The sequence below is a fragment of the Mytilus edulis genome, chromosome 1, assembly GCF_963676685.1.
Source record: "Mytilus edulis chromosome 1, xbMytEdul2.2, whole genome shotgun sequence".
Classification (NCBI taxonomy): domain Eukaryota; kingdom Metazoa; phylum Mollusca; class Bivalvia; order Mytilida; family Mytilidae; genus Mytilus; species Mytilus edulis.
In genome coordinates this window covers 30263364-30280660 of record NC_092344.1, presented here as the reverse complement: position 1 = coordinate 30280660, position 17297 = coordinate 30263364, and the positions used below count along the sequence as shown (strand labels likewise).

Genomic DNA, 17297 nt, shown 5'->3' with positions numbered 1-17297 from the left:
TACAAGTTTGATAAAAATCTGGAAAGAATTGTACGTCAGAGCACTAACAAGACCAGGGAATGGACTTTCTTTAATTTCAACACTTTGTGCAATGGTCAATCATGGAAAAGTAACTATAAAAAAATACTTTGTAGTAGATAGTTAAACTCAATTTGACCTACCTGGAACCCCTCCAATATAAAGTGGATTCTTCGTTTCAGCAGATGATGATCCTGGTTTACCTTCACCATGTGGAACATCCTCACCATCTACTTTCATCAATAAAACATTCTTAGCTTTTGTGGCTGAAAGTAAGCAAATAAAGATGTAAATAACAATGTCAGTTATCCATGTGTATTTATACTGGTAACATTCCAAAGTTGTGTCACTATGAGCTGAATAATAAATATCATATCTTGGAACCAGTAGGTAAACACTCAAAATATCTATGAATATAAAAAGTTCTCCCCAAAAGTGTCATGTGAAACTGATGTATTTATAAAATGCAAACCTATAAGTGGTATATATACATGATGTTTCTACAGAAAAATTATTGCTGTAGACATGCCGATTGCAATAGGCACATGTTTGTCCGAGTGCTATCAAGTATCAAATTTCATTAATAAACTGTTATCACAGAGATATGTCTCGCCTTTTTGTAATTTTGATTATACAAATGTTGAAATCAAAATAGCAATACTGTAACATCTTAAACAAGTTATGAAAATATTCAAAGTCAATGAACCATGACAGAGTTACATGGCTAAACAATCTCCATGTAAATGAGATGTGCCAATGCTTGTACAACTGCATATCAAATACCATCATGACCATTGACTTATTATAAGTCGTTCCCAAATCTAAATACAAACATTAACTAGTAAGCTATAGAAAAGTTTCAAAGTGAATAAGAGGGGATTTGGCTATATATTTTCCATGGAAACCATACTTGCAAATGATAATAAATTTGCATACCAAATATCATGTTGACTTAACATTATTTAGCAGTTCATCTTAAACTGATCTAATCACAAACTAATTCATGTAAACTAAGATAAGTTTCAAAGTCAATAGACCATGACTGAGGGGGCAGGGCCAAATAATCTCCATGGAAATGAGATGTACCAATGCTTATACAACTAAATACCAATTAACATTAGCCTACCACTAATGGTTCTCCTTGAATTGATCTAATCACAAACTATACATGATAACTCAGTAAAATTTTCAAAGTCAATAGACCATGACTTGGGGGGGGGGGAGCCAAATTATCTCCATTGAAATAAGATATGCCAATGCGTACACCAAATATTCTTGACCTACCACTTGTGGTTCCCCATAAACTGACCTAATCACAAACTAATACATGTAAAATAAGCAAAAGTTTCAAAGTCAATAGACCATGACTAAGGGGGCGGAGCTAAATTATCTCCATGGAAATGAGACATGCCGATGCTTACACAGCTGCATACCAAATATCATTGACCTACCACTTGTGGTTCCCCATAAACTGACCTGATCACAAACTAATACATGTAAAATAAGCAAAAGTTTCGAAGTCAATAGACCATGACTGAGGGGGCAGGGCCAAATAATCTCCATGGAAATGAGATGTGCCAACGCTTATACAACTGCATACCAAATATGATTGACCTACCACTTGTAGTTCACCATAAACTAGATCTATTCACAAACTAATACATTGTTGACGCCATCGTCGTCAACGCCGGAAACAGCATACCCGTATGTCTATCTTTTTGACTCCGTCAAGGCGACAAAAATGAGGTTAAAATATATAAAATGAATTACCTTCAATCTTATGCCACTGACTGTCACATAATTTATTGGTTACTTGTGGTGTATATCTGGTAGAAAATTCGCCACCACCATTATCAGCTGTCAAAATCAACTGAAAAAATTTAAAAAGATAAAACATTGTAGAATTCTTTAAATGTATATCTTTAAATATGTTGGGTTCATTTAATAATGTCCTTCTTCCTTTTTAGAAGAGGGTGGTAGAGGGTTATTTTCATTCAACGTGTTTTGCCATTTTTATTTCATGTGCAGCTGTGAAATGGGTTTGTTATTCACCATGTTTCCTGAAATTGTTCAAAAAATCAATGTGCAAGACATTTTTAATTGTTCCTCCATCGTGAAATGGCAATTTTGTTTCGCTTTCTTCCGTGCATATACCCCCCAGTCCCCCCCTTTTACGCCCCTTTTAAGAAGTTTTGCAATTGAACTGCTAGGATTTCATTTCTTTACTCCTCTGAATAAAATTAAATGTATATGCTTTCAAATCTAACATTTATTAATCAACAGCTATTAATTTAATAGTAAATTTTCAAACCAATTGATTATCCTAGTTTTATACACAAGTAGGCATTCTCTTTACTACTAACCTCTCCATTGACCATCTGTAGAAGTAAGAAGTCACCACCATTGTCAGCATGAACAGATAACAACACACCAGTCAAACTTCGTGGTCGCACTTCTAATGATATGGTGATGTCAACACCAACAGAGAACGTGTCATCTGTAATAAAATCAGAAAATTAATACAGATTTTCAATACAAGTGTACCTAGAATGCTTTAGGGAAACTTATATCAACACCAACAGAAAACATGTCATTTGTAAACAATCACAAAATAAGCCTATATTACTTTTTTTTCAAGGGGCAGAATTCCCATAAAAATATTGATCTAGACTTACTTTTAAACTTGTCAGAGATATATACAACTTTTTTTCCATACCTAATTGAACATATCCACCACTGTTGAAGAAGAAAGATCCTGACTCGTAATCAGCAGTATAACATCTTCTGACATCATTCTCTACAACAGGCGTAGGCATGGATTTTCCACTCAATGTCAAGTCAGCAATACAGCCTTGGAAAGCAGTGGATACACCCTGCATTAAATCAATCAGTAATTATATAAACGGAGAAAATAAACCAATAACGTTTAATTCATTTTTGTACCCGGGTTTAATTCACCTGCATTTTATTTGTGCAATAGAACTATTACCACAGTTTCAGGGTGCAGACATCAATCTTAAATTTTATTTCAGTCACAAATATCAGTTTTTGAGTGCAGACATCAATCTTAGATTTTACAGTCACAAATGTCAGTTTTGAACTTAACTCAAAATTACTTAGTGAAAGTGAAATCAATAATTGACATCAGCATATATGAAAATTCAATACAATTATTCCTTAAAATCTTTTGATAGGACTCATATTCTAACATGTAATGATGAGATAATTTTGGAAGGGAAAGCAACATTAAACTTTGTACATAGCCAAATATGATTTGTTTCAACTTTTAAATCTCTGTTTGGTCCAACAATACAGAAATACATATTTATTAAGTCATTTTTGCTTCAATCCACTCATTAGCCCATCAGAAACAAAAATCTTAAATTCTTTATCTCTAACAGTGAGTTGAATTTGTCTCCATGTGCAATGAAACAATGTCATTTCTATTTTGTTGAAAATATCATGTAATTTAAGAATAAATGTACTGTTGTTTTCAATATAAATATCATTCCTAGGGAAAATATGTAGTATTAAGAGAACACAAATTCAAACAATTTGGAATTGGTAACATAATGAAAAACATATTTTTTTCTGTAGTATAGTGCTGTACCATGGGAAAAAACTTTGGAGCATTGTGAAAGTGTTAACAGATTGTTTAAGATGTATTTGTTGTAGGAAGGCTTGAATGTTATAACAGAGGTGGACAGAGTCTTTAACGACTTAAGATAACCAATGTGACCAATAGCAAGAAAGTCCTAACTAAAGCAACTATATTAATTTGTTATATACAGAAAAATTTCTTTGAATTTTCTTTGTCTTTAAATGAGAAAAATAAGCTACCTCCCATACCTCATCAATAAATAAAAAATTACCACAATATCTTTTTAAATATTTTTATTGTCATAGAATCAAAAGCAAATAGAAATCAGAGTTTTGTGCTCACACAGTGGGTAAAATTGAAATATTAACTATCATACATGGTAGATAAATAAACTTATTATAGATACCAGGAATAAATTTTGCATTTCCGCCAGATGCCCGTTTTTGTCTACAAAAGACTCATCCGTGACGCTCAAATCCAAAAAAGTTAAAAGGTCAAATAAAGTACAAAATTAAAGAGCATTGAAGACCAAAATTCCTAAAAATTTACCAAATACAGCTAAGGTAATCTATTCCTGAGGAAGAAAAAGGTAAGACCTTTTTTTCAAAATACCTGATGGAAGTAGAATTGAGATTTTATTTTGTACAGGAAGTACAGGAACTTAACTAAACAAGGGAGATAATTCATTGAATTAAACTAAATATGTTAGAAAGCTTATTGTTTGTTAATTTTATATCAATATTATATCAAATATACATCTTAGAACAGAAAGTATTATTAAAGTAGATTGAGAAATGAAATTTGACTGGTCAATATACTCCAAACTTACATATGATAGCAAAACCTAGAAAAAGAGTCAATAATGTATTTCAAATGTAAAAAATATGTATTTAATCTGTCATCTTTAACAGTGTTACCTTTTCTTTCTTTTGTTATGAAGTCCAATTACTTTTTTTCATACCAAGTTTAAATGAGTTCATTGTAATATTTTTCATGCATAGATTAAATTGTTGTGAAAAGCAAAATATTCCTAAAATAACAGATATATAATCATTGGTATGACAGACAATAACTAGGATGTTTCTCGAAAGAGTCCGGATATGAATTACTTCTAAATTTTGTACAGCCAAGCAATACACATTATTGTTTTTATATCTCACTGTATTATATAATATTTTGTGAAAAATATTTGTCACTATAATAAATAATTTACTTACTTACTTATACGGTAGAGATAACCCCTTCTAAAAAGATGAAGTACTTCGTCAAAGACTCACCATTAAATTTCGGCCAACTTTTGTTGTATATTCTTTATCATCAGGCATACCACCCACATAGTAAGGAGGCTTAACATTCAGTGACCTTGCTGAACCTTTGGACAGTCCATCTCCTTCAATAATCCTCACACCATCAATCTCCATAGCACCTTGCTTCAAATTCCTCATAAACTTCACCTATACAAGATAAAATTGTCACATTTGTAACTCAAATACTCATAGACAAGTATAATTTTTTTTTAAATAAAATCATATTTTACAGTAGTTAAAATAGGCCTTGTGGTATCAAATAATTTGGATTTTTTTTATGTATCTCAAATGATTTTGAAGATCAGGAAACATATATTGAAAGAAGGGATTTGATTTACTTTGGCTAAATTGCAATGCAGTCCCTTCCTGTAAGTGATTTCTCTCCTCTCCAGCTTAACACTTTTGAATCATTTAATAAGGTAACACAACTGTCCATCTTTGTGTTAACAATAACTGTAAACTATAACTCACTATAATTTTCAATTAGAATTGCCTTTAAACAATATTTTTATGTATTTGAAATTCTTTTTATTGTGTACATTGACAATAGAATATTTAGTGGAATTTAGGTAAAAAATGTAAGGAACTATATCTTTTTCTACGCATTCACAGTTGCTTTAATGCAACATCATCAACAACTTCTTGACATTATCTCTAGTTGTATGACCTCAGAGGAGTTAAATAACAGAGTTTATTTCACATGTGAAATTATCACATATGAAATTATCTGTTTCCAGTTAAATAAAAACCAAGCAATGTAATATCTACTTACAGTATGCCACTTTCCATCATTGTAAGTTTGAGGACTAGCAATCACAGCTTCTCCTGTTCCACAATCAAATGAGAAGATAACTTTGCCCTCCTTCATAAACAGTGACAAGAAATCTGTGTGTCTTACATCAGATGCATAGAAAACAACACCATTTCCAGAAGTGGTCTTGAGTCGTACTTCAAATTCTGACCTGTTGGTTAAATTATAAATTATCATTAGTCATAAAACATCTCCTTACTTTTATATATTAATATTCATATTTCAATACAGTCAAATTCCTCATCCACTTAAAAGTTTCTTTTTACATTCAAAATGCAACTCAAAATTCAATACATATACTTGCTTACTTTTCAATTAAAATTCTTTAAATGTAAATTATAACTATGAAAAAAATCCTCCTCATCACAAAAATATTATGTCTAATTTCAGATTTCAACAAAATAAAGGAAATCTGTGAATGTTACCAGACCTTATGTTAAGTAAATACATACTTGACTCTCAGTCCTGATGGCAACTGATCATACTCAAAGTAGCTGTAAGGAGATTTTCCAAAGAAGTGTCCTTCTCCCATGTCTGATGGTGCTCCTAAACTGGTAGGATTAGGCAAGACACATTGTGCTGGCTCTTCAGGTCCAGCTACAATAAAGGAGGTAAATTATCAAAATTCTAGACAGATTTTTGTGACACACTATTTATTATAATGTCAAGTAGTAAATTGAATAAATAAGTAATGTACCACCACCATTATTTTGTTTGAGTTGTAAACTAGATGCTCCGAAAGGCGCAGCTTTATACTATCGCAGAGGTTGAATCCTGAACGGTTGGGGCAAGTATGGACACAACATTCAAGCTGGATTCAGCTCTAAATTTGGATTGTGATTAAATAGTTGACACAGCATAGGTTTTCTGACACAGAATGAATGTGGTCTAATGAACTTAAATTTTTTTTTTGCCTTTGAGCAATTCACTATGCTGTTGAATATTAATCCTCTCAAAAAATTGTTTGAAGAAATTTTCTTTTTATTTATGAAATCTGTAATGAGAAAAATTGAACCCCCCCCTTCCCCCCCCCCCCCCCCCCCCCCCCAATTTTTTTTTCACATCCCCTTTCCCTTATTCCAAAACTGATCTCAATTCAAATTTCTACTGGAGTTTGCAACAACTCATTTAAATACATCATAAAATATTAAAAAGTAAAAAAAGTGCTTGTTATCACTGAACGGTAAAGATTGCTTTACATTAATTTTATCAGTTGGTAGTAAAAGTGAATATACATTGTATTTTGTATAAAACAATGATTTAAGTTGATTCAACTACAATTCAGGACAAAGAAAGATAACTCCAATTGAAAATTTCTTGCTATTGCCCAATATTGTGCAATTCGATATTTTTTGCTATTGCGCAATACTGTGCAATTGCAAGTACTTGCTATACTGTGCAATTGAAGATTTCTTGCTATTGCGCAATACTGTGCAATTGAAAATTTCTTGCTATTGCACAATATTGTGCAATTGAAGATTTCTTGCTATTGCTGAATACTGTGCAATTGAAAATTTCTTGCTATTGCACAATACTTAATATAATAATTTTGGATCCTGATTTGGACCAACTTCAAAACTCAGCCCATAATCAAAAATTTAAGTACATGTTTATATTCAGCATATCAAAGGAGCCAAAGAATTCAACTTTTGTTAAAATCAAACTTAGTTTAATTTTGGACCCTTTGGACTTTAATGTAGACCAATTTGAAAACAGGGCCAAAAATTAAGAACCTACAACACAGTTAGATTTGGCATATCAAAGAACCCCAATTATTCAATTTTTGTTGAAATCAAACAAAGTTTAATTTTGGACCCCGATTTGGACCAACTTGAAAACTGGGCCAATAATCAAAAATTTAAGTACATGTTTATATTCAGCATATCAAAGGAGACAAAAAAATTCAATTTTTCTTAAAATCAAACTAAGTTTAATTTTGGACCCTTTGGACCTTAATGTAGACCAATTTGAAAACGGGACCAGAAATTAAGAATCTACATACAGTTAGATTCGGCATATCAAAGAACCCTAATTATTCAATTTTTGATGAAATCAAAAAAAGTTTAATTTTGGACCCTTTGGGCCCCTTATTCCTAAACTGTTGGGACCAAAACTCCCAAAATCAATCACAACCTTCCTTTTGTGGTCATAAACCTTGTGTTAAAATTTCATAGATTTCTATTTACTTATACTAAAGTTATAGTGCGAAAACCAAATGTCTTCAGACGTCGACGATGCCAACGTGATACCAATATACGACCAAACAATTTTCAATTTTTGCGGTCGTATAAAAATCTATTAGCAAAATCTTCAGAACTAACAAAACCCATTTAATTACTGTACATTTAGAAATTATTGTATGTTCTTTTTTAAATGCAAATAATGCTACTAGGTGAGTATCCTTATAATAGGAACTTGCATTTTGATATATATCTGATACATATATCTGTATGCAGATTTTCCTTGAATAACACATTTTTGTCCATTTGTAAAAAATCGCATTACATGAGAAATTGCAATTAATCACAGTCAATTACAATTACCTAATCTCTGCCCATAGTCTAGAAAGGAGTAGGTCCGGTAAGGACCAATTTTGGCCTCAAATTTCAGGTTCATCTGACGAAAGATTTTGACCACTTTTTAAACACTTAAGTGTCTATTTTATTTGAATTAATTAGTTTATGTGAAAGATTTTAACAGATTTAGTCATTAAAAACGATCCGATTCAAGCTCATATATGAAAAATCTACCTAATATGCCGAAAAATGTCACTTTTCAGATGGTTTTTGTTTAAAATGAAAGTGGCCACATCCGTGTTCATCCTCAACCTTTATATATGTTATGTATTATCATAAAATACAACTTACATTTCAATATTAAGGATGAACACGAATGCGGCCACTTTCGTTTTACACGAAAACCGTCTAAAATTTAACTAAAATGCTAGAATTATGAGGATTTCAGTAATTTAGCATGACTTAATCGTGCTAGTACCGGATATATGTGCATTGTATTGTCAAAAACAGCCCATATTTATGTAGCAGAACCATTCTACTGTACAATAAATAACTAAAGGTTTACATTTTAACAATTTTGTAAAACTGCTATATTTTGGGGCCAAAAAGGGGTCTTACTGAACCTACTCCTTTTATATTCTACAATAGCAAAGTGTGTATAGTTACCTGGTGTTGTTAAACCACTAGGAGCAGGAGTGGTTCGAATAACTGGTTCCTCAATTTTTGCTCCTGGATGTACCATTGGACAATCACTGAACTTAGCTCCTCTAACATTTTGGTTTGGAATACTAGCAAAGTTTAAGAATCTGAAAGTAAAGGGTTCACAATTTACAATCATGTCACTGTGACATCATTTAATCTTAAAGCCCTCAAATTAATATTTTACTACAGCTTGGTTAACTGATTATGTAATCCTCAAATGTGACCATTAGACTTAACTGTGAATTTCTGACTTGTTGAATTAAACCTTACCTGAAATCTGATAATGAGTTTGAGTTATCTTCCCTTACTTACTTGTTGTTAACTGTGACATCAGATATACATCCTACAAATGGGCTGGTGGATCCAACTAAAGCATCAGGAAGTATTCCATCAAATCCTCCAAAATACAGGACTGGATTTGTAGTAACACTAGAGTTATCTCCCCTTACTTACTTGTATTTAACTGTGACATCAGATATACATCCTACAAATGGGCTGGTGGATCCAACTAAAGCATCAGGAAGTATTCCATCAAATCCTCCAAAATACAGGACTGGATTTGTAGTAACACTAGAGTTATCTCCCCTTACTTACTTGTTGTTAACTGTGACATCAGATATACATCCTACAAATGGGCTGGTGGATCCAACTAAAGCATCAGGAAGTATTCCATCAAATCCTCCAAAATACAGGACTGGATTTGTAGTAACACTAGAGTTATCTCCCCTTACTTACTTGTTGTTAACTGTGACATCAGATATACATCCTACAAATGGGCTGGTGGATCCAACTAAAGCATCAGGAAGTATTCCATCAAATCCTCCAAAATACAGGACTGGATTTGTAGTAACACTAGAGTTATCTCCCCTTACTTACTTGTTGTTAACTGTGACATCAGATATACATCCTACAAATGGGCTGGTGGATCCAACTAAAGCATCAGGAAGTATTCCATCAAATCCTCCAAAATACAGGACTGGATTTGTAGTAACACTAGAGTCATCTCCCTTTGACATTCTATTCACCATCTCTCTATCATCTATATTCATCATTAGTCTGAAAAAAGAAAAAAAAATCTTGGTGAAAAGAGCAAGTGAGAATAAATTATGAAGTAAGTAAGTCTAGCTAACTTTGAAATAACTGAAAAACAGGAGCATTTCAAAATGATTATTTTTTACTAAAAATTCACAGTTGCATATTTCATACATGAACGTAAAGGTACACCAAAAATTGTGTAATATTTTGCATTGAAAAACAGAGTATAGAATGAAATTCAAAACAGTGTGGCTGTGGCCATTGATTGACACATTAAATTCATTCATTGACTGGGACAATTTAGGTGAACGTTTGTATGTAAAGACCACTGCTCACTATGTACTTTAATTTTTAAAGACACTTAAACTATGGGGTCACGAAAGGTTCGCAACACCTTAATAAAGTAATTCGAAAAATTAATCAGAAATAACACGATGTTTTGATTTATATCAATTATATAAATCAAAACATAAAGGTTAATTATTCCTGATTGATTTTTTGAATTATTTTATAATTAAAGGCGTTAAGAAACCTTTGGTGACCCCACAGTTTAAATGTCTATCGCAGGTACGTCGTGAACAGTGGTCGGTACAGACAAACGTTAAAGTAAATTGTCCCAGTCAATGGATGAATTTAATGTGTCAATCAATGGCCACAACCACACTGTTTTGAATTTCATTCTAAATACTGAGATGGCTAAAAACTGCAATTTAATAGCTTTCTATCATTTAAAAAAAAAATCAAAGTGCATGAAAGCACTTTTGGAAAAATGCAATTATAGGAATGTGTTGAGTTTTGCAGGTGAATATAAATCCTCAATCAAAATGTGTATACCTAATCAGATAACTACAGTCAATGTTCATCCTGTGAAAAATTAGGTCCATTTGCTTGTGTTGGAGTATTGTAGATCATGTAGAAATATGGTTACTTCAATACCCTTAGATTGTCAATCATTATAATCAGAACTGAGATAAGTTCTCTGAAGTGATAAGATTATTACTATGGTAAAAGTTACCATTATACAAATATAATAAAACTTACTTCTTTCCCATCTTCATTAGAGATAAGTAATGCCACTCTCCATCATTATATTTAGAGCTAACATCACTTTCTATAGTGGTCAGATCATTACCAGCATCACTTGTCACAATGATACGACCATTCACCACAGATACAGAAAATACTTCATCCTGAAAAAAAATACATACACAATCAATTGTGTGTTATGGGAAATGGTTTATTTTTTTACTTTTTCATGTTTTGAATCACTTTCAGCTCCCTTGGATTTACGATCATGGCCAATTCTTGTTATCTAAGAGTCCATCAGACTTCTCAATGATGGAGAGAAATTAAATCAGATAAGTTTGATGAATTGTAAGCCAGTCCATGAGCTTTGGTATTGGTGTATTATTAATGATACAATAAAATTTTCAGTTCCAATATTAGGATGCAACTCCTTAAGTCAAACACAACCTTAACTGACTTATACAGTAAAAAAAATCTACAAAAAAATCATTCTTACCTTAGCATTATTACCAGCATACAATAACAAGCTGTTATTAGTCAATGTCTTCATTTTAAAGGTCACATCAAAGTTTTCTCCAATACTATCTGTCACCATGGCAACATGGCCAGTAGAGGCAAAATTGGCTGTTCTCCTTATCTAAAATTTGTACAAATTCAAAATTATTTCCTTTGAATTGAAACTAAGTTGGAAAGTTGTGTTCTATATACATGGATAATATTTTATGGTTTATTTGTTTTACTTTAAAGTATTAATTCTTCTTACATTAAAATGGATTAAGTTACAAAAAATCCAGAAAAATTGCATATCAAAATTTTAAATTTTGACATAAGAAGTGACGAAAAGTTTAAAAAAATATCTTGGAACAATACTTTACCTTAGCTGGACATCCAGGCAAGACTCCTAATGCCCTCGTATTCTTATTAAGATCCCAAATGGTTGCATCAAACTGTACATCCTTTACACAACCATCAAACCCTATAGAACTCACATACCTGTTCAAAAGGAATTTTTTTTCAAAATAAATTAAAAAAAGAAAACAAGAATGCATGACAAGTTGTGCAAAGCATATCCTAACTTGTGTCTGACAGATCTGGAAAGCACAAACACCTTACAACTCATTACTGTTGATATGAAGTTATTTGGTTCAGTGCCAATGAAGAAAGATCTGATGAAGAATTTTAAGCTAAAAATTGTAAGTTACGCTAAATATGACAACTTTTACTAAATATAAGTCCTCCTGAATATTCAGATATTTAACTTGTATTGATAGTTGCCTAATTGGCAATCATTCCACATCCACATCTATTTATTTGTATTATTTGTTAAAGGTGAATGTTGTTTATGGACTTACTTATCGACAGGAGTAAGGAATTCATTGTATCCTCCAATAAAAATGGAATCTTCATAAGCTAACTCCTTCAGATTGCCAGGGGAGGTTCCAGAGACTCCTGAAATATACATAATAGTAATATAAATAACTTAAATATTTTGGTTAAGATTGAATAAAAATCTTCAGTTATATATTCATGGAATGATCAGATAAATACATCTGATCATCACAACACTTGGTATTGATGGAATATACAATATAAGTGTAATATTATATAAATATGAATCAAATAAATCTAAACCTTTATTCTTAAGACCTTTTACAACTATACTTATAAATACTAACTTATGTTTAGAATGATTTACACAGCATTATGACTACTATCATGATAAAACGGTCATTATTAATTATTTCTAAATTGAATTCAAAGAAATTGACGTCAAAATGATGCCTTATATTTAAGATATGAAGTCTAGAATCCAAACTAGTATTTTGTTATTCATCATAAAATCAAATGGTTTTAACCCCTAAACTACCTTCATTGTCCAATTTCAATGATCAATAAGCTAACCATCATTATCGCTATTTTGTGCATTTTTCGTTTGATCTTTTCTTGTGATAATTTTCATATCATGCTACTCGCTTGAGATAGAAAAGTTATCACTAGAAACTATAAGCAGGCACGTGGCGATGCTAACGAAATTGACATGAAATTGACAACATCGTCATAGGTAAAATAGCGATAAACAGATTATCATTGGTCATCTCAACTTGATTGCCTTTCTCGCTTTCGCCGTCCCGGCTCAAGCGAGAAAATCAATCTCGTTGAGATGATCAACGATAATCTATAATTATTATCCACCTTGAGATGTCCAACAACTTACCGTCAACTTCATCCACTTTGAGATATCCATCTGTTTCAATCCTCTGGGCCTCGATTGTGTGCCACTGCCCATCATTGTATGTCTTATTAGACATCAGTTTGGCTGGCATACCACCTAAATCATACTGGTAGAAAACATGTCCATCTCTCATTTCCAGAGATACAAAGTCTCTGTTCTTTCCCATATACAAGATCAAGCCATTCTGGGCATACGTTTTAAATTTAAGAATCAGATCTCCTTCTTTATTTGGCTTAAAGCCTATAGCTTTGGCACTAACAGTGACATATCCACGGCCATCAAATCGGAATCCATTTGAAATCACTCCAGTCAATTTGTTTCTGAAAAGGTAATATTAGTAAAGACATATATCACAAATCACATGTATGAAAATGCTTTCCTTCTTTTTCTTTTATTTCAAAAGGAATCTAATTATTTTGATAAATTGTGCTTCAAGTTCTTCATCTTATTTTTACACCAGACAGTAACAATCTGCAGAACTGTCTGAGCTGCATTTTTACATGTATAAAAGATTATAAAACATAATGGTTACCCCCGAATGGTTAAGTTTTTGATGGGTTGCTATCTCATTGACATGTACTTGCATATTTTATTCATCAAAGTTTTAAACAGGCAGGAAAGTTGCATTTAATCAATTTAATATACTGAGAAATATTCAAAGTTTGTGTATAAGTGATGATTCATTTAGATTTAAATGGAAGAGTTACCTCTCTTGTGCACCAACATAATTATTCTCCCCATCTACGAAGTTCCATAATCCCATTGGTCTCTCGTCCCACATGACTTCCTCCATAATACCTTGATAGGATCCAAATCCAATACCAGGTGGTAACTGAAATGTTTTGATAAAAGTATGTTGCAATTTGATATTGTACAATGTTGTCTTAAAGTACCTTTTTATAAGAACATGACATTTTTTTCTATAAAAAGTCTTTTGTTACTTTTTGTTTGGATTATGTTACAGTAAAAATGGGTTCCCTTTGTATTCATTTTAAATAGTTATTTGAAAGCCAGACCCATAACATATTCCAATAGAGACTACATAAAAATTAACACTCTAAATCTATAGAAAATATCTACAAGTGTCTTGTAGGTATGAATTAAATGTTGAAATACAAAAAATATCCTTCTGAAGATCTTCAAAAATCTTTTTTTTGGATCTAATTTGCAATTGAACAATTCATAGAAGGGTGATACCACCAGAGAAATATAAAATCCAACTAAACAAAAAAGTTTTGTTGTTCATGAAATTTAATGAAAATTTGGTTGGAGTTTTTTTATTATTTCAAAGCCACATATTTCAACTTACACTGACACCATATGGCACACCACCAACATAGAATTTAGTGGTGTCAGGATCTAGTTCTAGTACAGTAAATGTTCCCTGTGCTTCTCCCTTTACATCTTCTACATCTACATTACCAAGGTCGTTTTCTTTCCTCAAGGTTAATGTTCCAACCTTTCCAATTCTGTTGTAAATAAAACAAAAATAAAGTATCTATAATATCTCTTATCTGCTAATCTATTAAATATGTGTGAATTTGAATTGAACATTCAAGGTAAGAGGAAGAAATAACCAAAGTTGTCACAGTGAGTGTATTAAATGAACTTTGAATTTAATCAAAATATCAAGTGAAATTATCAAACTGGAGCACATAAATAAACTTATTTTCAGATTTTTCTTTACAACTTAATTATGGATTTACTACAAATTTCTTCAACAAGAAGAATATTTGACAAAGCTATTTTTTTTTTTGCCATTCAATTTGAATAAAAGTGAAATAATATAAGAGTTGATGGTATGTTCAGTCTTAAATCTGTGTTCTTCCATCAGATGTATGTCCCATTAAGTCTTGAAACTTCAATGTGTCTCCATATGTTTATTTAAATACAAGTCAGTTTAAATTTAAAAGTTTTATTGATGTCTTCAACAACAAAATTTTTCCTTGATGTTGTTTTGATAATTCTGATGAAAACATAAATCTTCTTTATAATGTGTACAAGACACATTTTCTGTTATGAAATGACATAGGGTTTACAATTGGCCCCGCCAAAATATCAGCAGTACAAGTGTCTACCTTTCAGCAATGATGTTATACCATCCTCCATCAGACAGGTCCCATGGATGGACTATCTCTGTAGGACCTTCTTGAGCTCCTAGATTGAATCTGAAAACAGTTTGTCCATTTCTCAGTTCTACTGACATGTAGTCCTACAAAAGTAAACAAAAAATTATTTATGGCAAAGCTTAGCATTATCCAGTAACTTGCAAAACAACGGATTTTAGTACATATGTTTACAGAAATTATTTACTCCCTCGTTTCCTTCCTCTGAAAATAAAAATTTTACACTATCTCATTTAAATACAGAAAGACCTTTTTATATAAAACATAGGGCCATAAAGAAATGTATTAACCTTCCAGACAATTTAAAGCAAATTCTGTTGATTATTTTAATTGTGTTTATCTCATCCAATTGTATGTTTATTTCTTAATACACATCTCATAACTTTGAGGTGCTTTCTCACATTATAATTTACTCTTCGCATTTCGCGTGAGACTCACACATTTTTATGATTATTTGGCGGCATTTTCCTTTGATCTATTGTTTTTTCTCTTTGAACTTTACAATTTTTGCCAAATCTCACACATTTTCTTCATGAAAACTTCACAGCCCTGCACTTACAAGACCATGCAAATGAACAGACACCAGGACACATGGTTAGTCTATGTCCTTACAGCAGGGGACAATTGACATTTCTTTGTGTCCTACTTTTTACTGTTATTATGCAAGTCATTTTTGATGAAAAATATTCATGCATCATCAGATATTATTGAATGTGAACATTGTAAATTAGTTCAAAGGTCAAAATGGCCTATAATTCTGAAGCAACAGCTAAACAGGTGAGAGAAAAAAACTTGAAAATTTACTAAGAAGATACTACAATGAGTTTTTGTTTTGCTGAATAAAAATTTGAGATTGCAAGATATAAACCTGTTTTCTCAAGGTTTAATTTTACTTTTTTTCTTGCCTCTGGTTCCAATCAAAGATAAAGATCAAATTAACACAATGTCATAGGGATATTCTAACAATTGCATCTTAATTGTGAAATGAGCAAAAGCAAACACATCACTTAAACATTCACCTTAACAGCAACGTTTACTAATGGTACTACCCCGTGAATGAAAAAGATGCTTTACAAATGTTCAATTTTGTTTTGATATAAGTGTAGAAATATTTGTGAAACATGATATTCCAGAGATTCCACATAGTATACGATATCTTACAGGAATGACTGGTCTGCCTGGAATATGATCTCCTCCTACATAGGCTAGCAAGGCATCTTTCTGTGTTGTCTGTATATACATGGACAGTCTAGTGAAGGATCCAGCTTCATTAATGTTCTCTGGGTTACGTAAAGTAACTGTGGTATTACCAAGGAACTCCAATCCAACACGAATCTAGAAACACATATTTATCAATAAGAAATTCTAATTCATTACAAAACAAAACATATCAATACTGTTAAAATTAAATTTTAAAGAAACAGAGGTTATAATACACCAAACATGTTAGCATTGACACAGAGCTTATAATACACTAAACATGTTAGCATTGACACACATCTCATGTGTAACTGTGGATTTATTTATTTTCGTGGGTATCAATTTTTCCTTGATTGAGGAAAACTTACCTTCTCATGGATATTTGATTTCATGCCTTTGCTAATCTCTGCATACAAAGCCAGGGAAAATTTGTAATTTGTTTAACATTTGAATTTGTGATTCACCTGTAACCATAAAATCCATGAAAACTTGTATCCAACCAATTATTAATAATCCACATAAATGTACAGTAGTCAGGAAAGAATAATCTGACAGTGGATTTTGCAGCTGTAGTTGATTTGCATGTTAAGAACAGTACACATCAAATTTATATTTTTTTTTTCAAAATTCTTTTAGTTACACCAAGATATTATTTGAGTGCTTAACCCTTTAGCGTTCCTACCGGTCAATTTGACCGATAAGCAAAATTTGTGGCGGAGTAG

General features: G+C 31.8%; 1 protein-coding gene across 1 annotated transcript in view; it reads right to left on the bottom strand.

Annotated features, from left to right (window-relative positions):
* Nucleotides 1-17297, bottom strand: part of LOC139511490 (laminin subunit alpha-like) — a 77858-nt gene that overhangs the window by 3243 nt on the left and 57318 nt on the right. Inside the window, exons 55-72 of the mRNA XM_071298279.1 lie at nt 16537-16710; nt 15328-15461; nt 14559-14718; nt 13957-14081; nt 13232-13569; nt 12369-12465; nt 11892-12009; nt 11513-11653; nt 11032-11180; nt 9832-10011; nt 8920-9059; nt 6190-6334; nt 5699-5888; nt 4897-5073; nt 2735-2891; nt 2382-2515; nt 1789-1888; nt 162-284 (exon numbers count right to left, since the gene is read on the bottom strand). Coding sequence (XP_071154380.1) covers nt 162-284; nt 1789-1888; nt 2382-2515; nt 2735-2891; nt 4897-5073; nt 5699-5888; nt 6190-6334; nt 8920-9059; nt 9832-10011; nt 11032-11180; nt 11513-11653; nt 11892-12009; nt 12369-12465; nt 13232-13569; nt 13957-14081; nt 14559-14718; nt 15328-15461; nt 16537-16710 — 2782 coding nt within the window. The remainder of the gene's footprint in view (nt 1-161; nt 285-1788; nt 1889-2381; nt 2516-2734; nt 2892-4896; nt 5074-5698; nt 5889-6189; nt 6335-8919; nt 9060-9831; nt 10012-11031; nt 11181-11512; nt 11654-11891; nt 12010-12368; nt 12466-13231; nt 13570-13956; nt 14082-14558; nt 14719-15327; nt 15462-16536; nt 16711-17297) is intronic.